Source organism: Coenobita brevimanus, chromosome 53 (assembly GCF_032717465.1).
Source record: "Coenobita brevimanus isolate Jiangsu-jjx chromosome 53, ASM3271746v2, whole genome shotgun sequence".
In the NCBI taxonomy this organism is placed as follows: Eukaryota; Metazoa; Arthropoda; class Malacostraca; order Decapoda; family Coenobitidae; genus Coenobita; species Coenobita brevimanus.
Window position 1 is genome coordinate 3,747,501 of NC_137006.1, and position 10,000 is coordinate 3,757,500.

Consider the following 10,000-nt stretch of genomic DNA (forward strand, 5'->3'; position numbering starts at 1 on the left):
ATTTACTTAAAAAGACTGCAACGTGTTTGTATGCGTCAGCCTTGGTCACCTAATGCCAGCTCTCTGTGCTGCTTGATCTCTGGCAGCCTCTACAGCCAGTGCCTTATCCCTGAGGTTGCACTCTATGGCCTTGTCCCAGGTCTTTTTCGGTCTGCCTCTTGCAACCCTACATTTTACAATGAAAGAATTATGAGGTAGGAGAGGACTGGAGTGTATTGGTGTTGTGATGAGCAGGGATAGACTGAGATGGTTTGGCCATGTGGAATGGATGGGGGATGACAACTGGGTGCAGAAAGAAAGAAGTGTTAACATTACAGGTGAAGTTGCAAGAGGCAGACTGAAAAAGATCTGGGATGAGGTCACTGAGTGTGACCACAGGGATAAGGGACTGAATAGGAAGGCTGCTAGAGATTGAGCAGCATGAAGAGTTGCCATTAGGTGACCAAGGCCGAGACATGGAAGCAAGTTGGAGCCTTTAACCCCTTAACCGCGGGTGTCATTCCAGAATGACGGCGACAAAACTGGACCAAACCGCGGGTGGCATTCTGGAATGATCGTGAATATTTTGAACACCGCGCGTTTTCCCGGCGCGCAAATATTCTCACGCAAGAGTAGCTGTCGAGTTCTTTCACGCCAGCCATCCCACACCTCCCTCCTCCAACCCCGAGGGGACCCCCCCCACCCCTGCCCTGACCCGCGTCAGTCAGTATCTGTCCAGCTCTGTGCGTGATAATGGCGCTCCGTCCCGACTCATCGTCGCTCGCTTCCTCCTCTACAATGTTTAGTGCTAGTGTTCCCTCTACCTCTACACCGGTAAAGGAACTGCCGACGGCGAGGCAGAAGGGTTGAGCACTCCTGAAATTAGAACTGAGCTGGACAAAACAGTAAGTACTACTCTTGATTGTGGCAGTGAAAGTGACACACTCACAGCAAGCAGTGATGATTTGGCAGTGATTGGTGGTGAACCATTTTCCATTGATAGTGACAGTGATGAAAGTGATCGTGTTGATTCAGCCCCACCACCCCCAACTTACTCTGGGAAAGGAAAGGCTCCTATGGGCAAATCTGGTATTGCACGTGGGAAGGGAGTGAAGCGCAGGCTCACGTCTCCCACACCAGGCCCTAGTACGCATTTCCCATCAATTTCCCGTTCCCCTAGCCCAATTGCCCTCACATCATCATCATCATCATCTGTCGTGCCCTCTCCTCAGTCTACATCATCTGAGGAGTACGAATTACCAAAGCCTGCAAAGCGAGGAAGGCAGGCCGTGCAGGCCGTGCAGGCAGGCCTAGAACAAAGGGGATGCGTGGCAGTTGGAGGGCAAAGCTGGGGCGATAAGCGAGGCGATAAGCGAGGTGATAAGCGGGGTAGAAAGGGTCCAGAAGTTTCACCACGCACCAGGTCAGAAACCCCCGCCTGCCCCCCGCTCAGTTCCCTCACCCGCACCACCCCCCCACTCACCGCCCCCGCACTCACCCCCCTCCCCGTTGCCTCCTGCCTCACCCACCTCCCGCTTGCCTCCTGCCTCACCTCCTGCCTCACCCATTGCCTCTACATCAGCTCCTTCTCACGGGGAAACGAGTGAAATGCAACCTGCCCCTGCCACTGAACCACGCACAGGGCAAGTTGATGCATTTGTTTGGACTGACGGTGGAGATTTCCAGCCACACAATCCACCGTTTGATATGACAAATGCTGGAATACAGCCTGCCTTCCCATGCAACGCAGGTGATGAGTTTGTTGATTACTTCCTGGCCTTCCTTGATGATGAAATTGTGCAGCATGTCAGCGATGAGACCAATAGGTATGCAACTCAGTGTGCAGCACAAGGGCTGGGACCTATTGGCTCGCCAAAGCAAGTGTCGTGGTTGCCTGTCGGGATCAGAGAGCTGTATGTTTTTTTTGCACTCATGTTTTTGATGGCCCATATAAAGAGACATGAGTTGGAGGAGTACTGGCTCGTGGATGACATAACTACTATCCCCATATTCGGGGGAAGTATATGTCACGGGATCGGTTCCGACAGCTGCTTGGATACCTGCACTTCGCTGATAATGACAACCCGTCCCAAACTGACCCTTTGTGGAAAGTGAGGGATTTCCTCAACAAGATTAGGGATCGATTTATGCGATTTTTCAGGCCTATGCAGAAAGTCGTCATAGACGAGTCCCTGGTATTGTTCAGAGGACGTCTCAAATTCAGGCAGTACATCCCCAGCAAACGCCACCGCTTTGGGATAAAGTTCTTTGTGCTGTGTGACTGTGAGACGGGGTATATAATGGATTTTGTCATTTACTCGGCTAGCACAATGGATGTGAACAGGAAAGACCCCTTGGCTTCTCTGGCTCCGTTGTAAAAGTGCTGATGGAGAGGTATTTTGGTGGTAATCATGTGCTGTACACAGACAATTATTACACAGCACCGAAACTCTCCAAATACCTTGCTGAACACGGCATTGGCACTGTTGGCACTGTACGGAGCTATAGGAAAGAGTGGCCTAGTTTCCCCGAAGCATCATCATCATCCAGGGGAGATGTTCACCTGAAGAAGTCAGAAAAGCTTCTTGCGATCAGGTGGCATGACAAGAAGGTTGTCAATATGATCAGCACCATCCACAAGGGGGAAATGAAGAGAACTGGGAAGGTCAGCTACAGGACGGAGAGCCAATCATGAAGCCTGATGCCGTCATTGATTATAATGTAAATATGAGACTCGTTGATAAGTCTGATATGATGATTGGCGAAATAGACTGTCTCAGGAGAAACACCCGATGGTACAGGAAGGCTTGCCTGCACATGCTCGATATGTGCATGCTCAATGCCTTCATTCTTTACAAGACACAAGTCGGGGGCATAAGGCAACCATCACTGAGACAGTTTTCCAAGACTGTCGTTCAGCAGCTACTTGAACGATTTGGTCAGGTGACGGCATTGATCCTGAGGCGACACTCTGACACACAACCTGACCGTCTTGAGTGCCGCAATTACATGAGCCGGCACCAGCTTGTGAAATTGCCTCCTAAAGCAGGCGGCAGGTTGTCACAGGGCCGCTGCAGAGTATGTTCAACCACCACACGAAGGCCTACGACGAGAAAAATGAGCACGCACCAGTGCCTTGAATGCCAAGTCGCTCTATGTGTAACTCCGTGCTTTGCCGAGTACCACTCTCTGAGTAAATACTGAAAGTGACAGTGATATATAGTGATGCGACAGTGACGTGCTTTGCCAATAATTGTATAATGGATAATGTAGTAATAAGGGATATTTTGCCTAGAAAATAAAGGAAATATTGGCCAGTATAATAAGTGATATTGTAATAAGAGAATCTGCGGCACTTGTGGAATTCTGCGGCACTTATGTAATTCTGTGATGCGCCAGTGACGCAATATAGTAATAAGTGCATTGTAAATATAATGTACATTGCCCATATTATATGTAAAATAATATTAGAAGTTAGAAATAATGAAAAGATCGCAGGAAACGTCAGTGAGCGGGTGCCGCCGCAGTGAAGTGAGCGCAGCCGCAGTGAAGAGCGGCGCAGCACGCAGGGAAGTGCCTTTTACCTACCTCAGTGAACACAGAGTGGGTGTTTATCGTATGTACAGTGTTCATATATGTTTATATTACTATTATGAGAGAGTGGTTGGCATTTGGTACTGGTGTGTGGGGCGTAAAATAGTTATTTCACACCCCTCACTTCTAACGGCTCTCCCCGTCCTGTGAAAGTCAACGAAGTCATGAAACCTACATCAATGGAAAGCTGAAGGTTTGTACTTTCTAATGGTACCTTATTTTTTTCTCTAGCTTTATTCTGTGCAGAGTTATTAAGGTTTAAAGGTTTGTTTACATTTGGCTGAAACCCCCGCGGGAGAGGACAGTCAGACCAAAACAATACCCGCGGTTAAGGGGTTAAAAATGAAATGAAATGATTATTATCTTAAATGTCAGGACCAATTTGCCTAACCCTGGGCTGCTCTGCTCCTCATGAGGCAACATAGGATTGGATGATTGATGGATGGATGGATTATTATGGTATTATCTGAACAACCTACACTCCTGGCATCATTTTACATGACATGAAAACTTGTGGCTGCCGCCCAAACCACAGCACTTGGTCACACCTCCTTCCCACCCCAGCCCACTCCCTGCCATAACATCACCCACATCAGCCTCCCTCATACACCCACCTTCTTGTCCAGCTTCACTTGTTCCTCCAGCAGCTGTTCGAGGTGGTTCGGGTCATTGTGTCGGAAGTAAACAATGCGGCTGCGACTTGCCTGAAGGCCACGCTGGAGGGCAAAGTTCACCATCTCATCCCTAGGGAAGAAAAGACGTATGGGGTCAGCAAAAACACTGGCAATTCAGGTGTACCCCCATATCTGACAGGTATCCACTCACTTGATGTAGTGCTGCCTACTTATTCCTTCACTTTTATCATTCGTTTTCTGTGTCTGTCCTCCTCTCTTCCTATTTCTCACCATCATCCACTCACTTGATGTACTGCTGCCTACTTATTCCTTCACTTTTATCATTCGTTTTCTGTGTCTGTCCTCCTCTCTTCCTATTTCTCACCATCATCCACTCACTTGATGTAGTGCTGCCTACTTCCTCCTTCACCTTTATCATTCTTTTTCTGTGTCTGTCCTCCTCTCTTCCTATTTCTCCCATCTTTCCTGTCACTTTTTATTACTCTTCTTTCCTTTTCAGGTGGCTTTACATTGAGTGACAAGCCTAATGGTTTCCTGTAAGCCAGGAAACCATTTACAGCGCTGGGTGGTAACCATATAACCAACCCATACGTGTTCCCTACGTGTCAACAAGTGGGTTGGTGGAGGGTTAGTGCCCCTCCCCGTAAAACAACTAACTCAAAGACAAACCCCCACCCCTTACCGGATTATGGCGTCTGGATAGAGGTAGATAGATAGACTGACTGATTGATACACAGGTGGATAGACAGATAGATAGACAGGTGGATAGATGGGTAGATACTGACAGACAGATAGGTAGGTAGATGGACAGATAGATAGGCAGATATAGATAGATAGGTGGACAGATAGATACCAATAGATAGATAGGTAGGTGGATAGACAGATAGATAGAGGGACAGAATACTGTACACTGTGAGGTGTAAACACTGGGGTACCTTACGATGAAACACGAGGCCACAAAACTTACGCATAAATGATGTCGCCACTCTTAGCGTACGCAGGGACGGCGGAGGCGGAGGTTGAGAATCCGTAGGAATAGAGAACCGCAGCCTCGCAGTTGAAGTATGCCGCCAACCGCTCCTCCAGGCGAAGATGCACCTCTGAATGGAAGACGGAGGGGAAGTTTGAGGATGAGTTGAATTCTCATGTCGTTTCGTTTCGTTTATAAAAGTTCGAACATACTTGCTTGCATCGGCCTCTGTCACCTGCTCAATCTCTGGCAGCCTCCCCATTCAGTCCCTTATCTCCTTGCTCAATCTCTGGCAGCCTCCCCATTCAGTCCCTTATCTCCTTGCTCAATCTCTGGCAGCCTCCCTATTCAGTCCCTTATCTCCTTGATCAATCTCTGGCAGCCTCCCTATTCAGTCCCTTATCTCCCTGCTCAATCTCTGGCAGCCTCCCCATTCAGTCCCTTAGCTCTGAGCTCTCCACACTGCTTGATCTCTAGCAGCCTCCCTATTCAGTCCCTTATCTCTCAGCTCTCCACACTGCTTGATCTCTGGCAGCCTCCTTATTCAGTTTCTTATCCCTGAGCTCCCCACACTGCTCGATCTCTGGCAGCCTCCCTTTTCAGTCCCTTGTCCCTGAGCTCTCCACTCTGCTTGATCTCTGGCAGCCTCCCTTTTCAGTCCCTTATCCCTGAGCACTTCACACAGCTCAATCTCTGGCAGCCTCCCTATTCAGTCCCTTATCCCTGAGGTCACACTCTATGGCCTTGTCCCAGGTCTTTTTCAGTCTAACTCTTGTATTTTATTGTGGCGAGAGAGAGAGAGAGAGAGAGAAAGAGAGAGAGAGAGAGAGAGAGAGTGTGCACATGCATGTGTGTGTGTGCGTGTCCATAACTCACCCGTGGTCCCATAAAATCCGCGAGGGCCGCATGACCCGACCCCATACTGGTGGAGGCAGTCTAGGGCACCGGCTTGCACCTCCTCGCGCTGGTCCATGTTGAGGTAGTTGTGACTGCCGAGATTAAGCAGTTTCGTACCTGAACCAAGATCAATGTACCGACCCACCTGAGAGATAATTAAGGGAATGTATGAGGCATTTTGACATGACTGTATTCTTTGCTGTATTTTGACTATGCTGTATTTTGGTGGTGCTGTATATTGACATTACTGTATAGTTTAACTCTGGCCAAATTCTCCCCTACACCCAGCCAGAAATACACTTATATATTTTTCTAGTGAAAAACACCCACTCATAATAGCGAGTGTATGACTTTGTATTATTATTGGTTCAGGAAGCTCCCTAACACCTCTTCCTTAATTATTTATTCTTGGATATGGCTGGTTAACATCCTTTTGTATGTGCTTAGTGGGTGACCAAGGCTGATGTGTGTGTGTCGGAAGCTTTGTAAATGATATGATGTAAATAAGGATGAGACAATAAGAATTATTTAAAACCCCTGAGTATACACCCTTATGACACAGTACAGTCAACCCCACTACTGGTGTGGGTTAAGTACCAAACCCCTGCTGATGGCTGCAACCCATGAATACTGTAATCCATACTTGCTACAAAACTCCCTGGTTTCACTGTTTTTAACTGTTGCCATTACCTATTGATCCACCATGACACCTGTACATGTACTTCATAGCACATTAATACTTCCTAACAAGACAGTACAGTACAGGATGATACACCAGCCTTTCTGGGTACAGTGTACTGTACTCACCATGCTGTGATGACAATAAGAGTTTGCCACGTGCTGAACAGTACATACCTATACAGGGTAACTGCACTGTTTAACTGTATTGCACAGTACTTCTCACTGAGAACATGCACAAAAAATCACTTATGAACCACTAGCAACAGCTGCTACTGAGGCAATAGCAGGATATATCTCCCTGTGAATATTTGAAACTATTCCTTAGAAAAGTCCATGAATATGAACACCTGTAAATGGCAAACTCGCAAATAGTGGGGGTTGGCAGTACAGTATATCCAATCAGTGCACACCTTGCCGTAGATGGTGCGGGTGTGCAGGCCGGGGTGGTCAGCAGGGGGTGGGGCGGGTATCAGCGGGTCTGGAGTCCACTCGGCAAGCAGCTCCTCCTCCTCCTGTGCAGAGAAAGAGAACAGGGTAGACTGTAGACTCATAAGTACAGTATTCTCATAAGGTTACGAAGCTTACTAACACCTCTTCCTTACTGATTTATTCTATGGCAGTATTCTTCTACGGTTAGGAAGCTTACTTAACACCTCTTCCTTATTGATTTATTTCTGATTCTGACTCCATTACTGTATTCTTGTGTGTTATTCATGCAATCTGTGTCGATACTGAAAATACATAAGAAGCAAACCAGGGGATATTAATGAGTAGTTTGGAGAATGAATCATTAAAGAAGAGGTGTTAGGGAGCTTCCTCAATTACCATTATTATTATTATCATTATTATTATTATTATTATTATTATTATTATCATTATATATACATCCATCATCCAATCCTATGTTGCCCCACGAGGTGGTTTGGCCATGTGGAGAGGATGGAGGGTGAAAGACTGACGAAGAGAGTGTATGTGAGTGAGGTGGAGGGGGAAAGAGGGAGGGGGAGGCCGAGGATGAGATGGAGAGATGGGGTGGAGAGGTATATGAGAGAGGGGGGTGTGAGTTGGGAGCAGGGGAGTGAAATGGCGGGGGACAGGGCGACTTGGAGGCGATTTGTTTGTGGCCACCCCAAACGGGATTGAGGCGTCTGGCAGTAGATAGACAGATAGATTATTATTATTATGCTATCAATTTTTGCCACTATCTACATGAATAAAAAATAAATAATAATAATAATACTCAAGTTTGCCAGTAAAGTCCCTATTCTCTCTCTCTCTCATCCTTCCTTCATTCTTACACTAATTCACTCTCACTCATCCTTTCTTCATTCTCTCTCTCTTTCTCTCACCTTCTTAGAGAGTCGCACCATCTTGGACGGTTTCTTCTTAGCCGTAAACAGCCACAGTATACACAGCACCAACACCCCCTCCAGTGCCAGGTGGTAGGGGCCTGCCTGGAAGAGAAATGAGTGTAAGTAGGTGGGTAAGTAGGTAGTGGTCCTGGAATTAAACTGTGGGCTGAACGCATAGATGCACAAGACAGATAATGCTGTGTAACAGAGTCCTGACATAAGTACAAGAAGACTTTCCTCACATCACCATCAGCTTAAAGGAATGGTTCCATGTTTACTTGCAGCAGAAAAATTGTAATAAATAACATTATTACTCCTGACTTAAAGTGACGCTAATCATGCTTTTACAATAATGTTTCTTCATTAAATGAGCTGTAGGTGTTGTGATAATGCTCAGGCCTCTTGTTTGGCGAACCACAGCTGGCAAATGCGAGTATTTTTTCCCTTCAGCGAACAAATTTTACATGCAAGTCACCTTTTGGCAAGGAGACAATACATCCACTTCAAAACCCAGTAAACTACAATATACCGGTAAGTAAATCTCAAAGCACGTTGTGATCGATTATTAAGTCTTTCCTTGTGGCCATTGTGAATGTTTAAAACCTCATTATATGATTCTAACCATCACAATCTGTAAATAAATAAATATATTTATTGTTTGTAAAATATTTTGGTTCGTAGTCAGTTTGGCTGCTAAAAATTTATTTGGCTTGTAAATCTGAAACCTTAGGAGCCAAATGGCTGGCAACCACCAGCAGTTAGCAAGAGCCCTGCTGCTGATAGTAATAGCCTACAAACCAAACATTACATAACCGGTCTAATGATGCAATTGGTATAGCTTGTGTTTTTTTACCTCGGTCTAATCATGCAATTGGTATAGCCTGTTTTTTTTTAAATCACTTCTTGCAGTCAGAATTCAAAAGGTAACTATCTGCGTTGCATATGTACCAAAATTACTTTCCTTGAGATTGTGAGTTTGTTATAACATAGGTGGAAGAGCCGTGCCCGTTGGGAAAAGAATTACCGAAACAAAAATGCATCGTACTTTTGAAATGAAAAATAAGCAAAATAAACGAAACAAAAATAAGAGCAAGAACACACATAAAACACCGCACAATATCCCAGTTATTTTTCATTTGGACAAGAAATGTACTTAATCCCGCTGTTAGGTTTAAGCAATCTGGTGCAATGGCTCTGTACACATTACTCCACCTTTACTTAATAAATCTATCTATCTATCCATTGCCAGACGCCTCAATCCCATTCGGGGTGGCCACAAACAAATCGCCTCCAAGTCGCCCTGTCGCCTGCCATTTCACTTCCCTGCTCCCAACTCACACCCCCCTCTCTCATATACCTCTCCACCCCATCCCTCCATCTCATCCTCGGCCTCCCCCTCCCTCTTCCCCCCTCCACCTCACTCACATACACTCTCTTCGTCAGTCTTTCACCCTCCATCCTCTCCACATGGCCAAACCACCTCAGTGTGTTCCTCATAACGCTTCCTATCACATCCACATCAACACCACGACGCTCCTTTATATCACCAGTAGGTTTTACTTCCCAATCTTATAGTTTCAATTCCTAGTTTTATTTTCTAGTCGTTAATCTTAGTTTTATTCTCTAATATTAGTTCTGAATCTTAGTTTTCTTGTGCAGTCATATATATGGTATTTTCAAATCAAAGTTCTAATTTTTTAGTTTCAAATTCTAGTTTTATTTTCTAATCACAAATACTTAAAAAGCCAAGTTTCATTTCCTAATCTTATAGTTTCAAATCCTGGTTTTATGTTCTAGTCATATATACCTTCAAATCCATTCTATTTCCTAATCTTTGTTTCAAATTCGTGTTATTTCCTAATCGTATAGTTTCAAATCTACCCTAAGTTTTA

At 45.6% G+C, this 10,000-nt stretch overlaps 2 protein-coding genes across 3 annotated transcripts in view; both read right to left on the bottom strand.

The window, feature by feature from the left end:
* The window catches only part of LOC145400746 (WD repeat and SOCS box-containing protein 1-like), a 456,090-nt gene that overhangs the window by 227,136 nt on the left and 218,954 nt on the right, over window positions 1–10,000 (bottom strand). The gene's annotated exons all lie outside the window — the stretch shown is intronic.
* Spt-I (serine palmitoyltransferase subunit I) overlaps window positions 1–10,000 on the bottom strand; it is a 17,814-nt gene that overhangs the window by 6,843 nt on the left and 971 nt on the right. For both annotated transcript variants that reach the window (XR_013897481.1, XM_080273179.1), the window contains exons 2-6: window positions 8,106–8,210; window positions 7,167–7,268; window positions 6,055–6,220; window positions 5,176–5,308; window positions 4,188–4,317 (exon numbers count right to left, since the gene is read on the bottom strand). Coding sequence is in view for 1 of the 2 variants with exons in the window: in XM_080273179.1 (XP_080129305.1) it covers window positions 4,188–4,317; window positions 5,176–5,308; window positions 6,055–6,220; window positions 7,167–7,268; window positions 8,106–8,210 (636 nt within the window). In the remaining variant the exon portion in view is untranslated. The remainder of the gene's footprint in view (window positions 1–4,187; window positions 4,318–5,175; window positions 5,309–6,054; window positions 6,221–7,166; window positions 7,269–8,105; window positions 8,211–10,000) is intronic.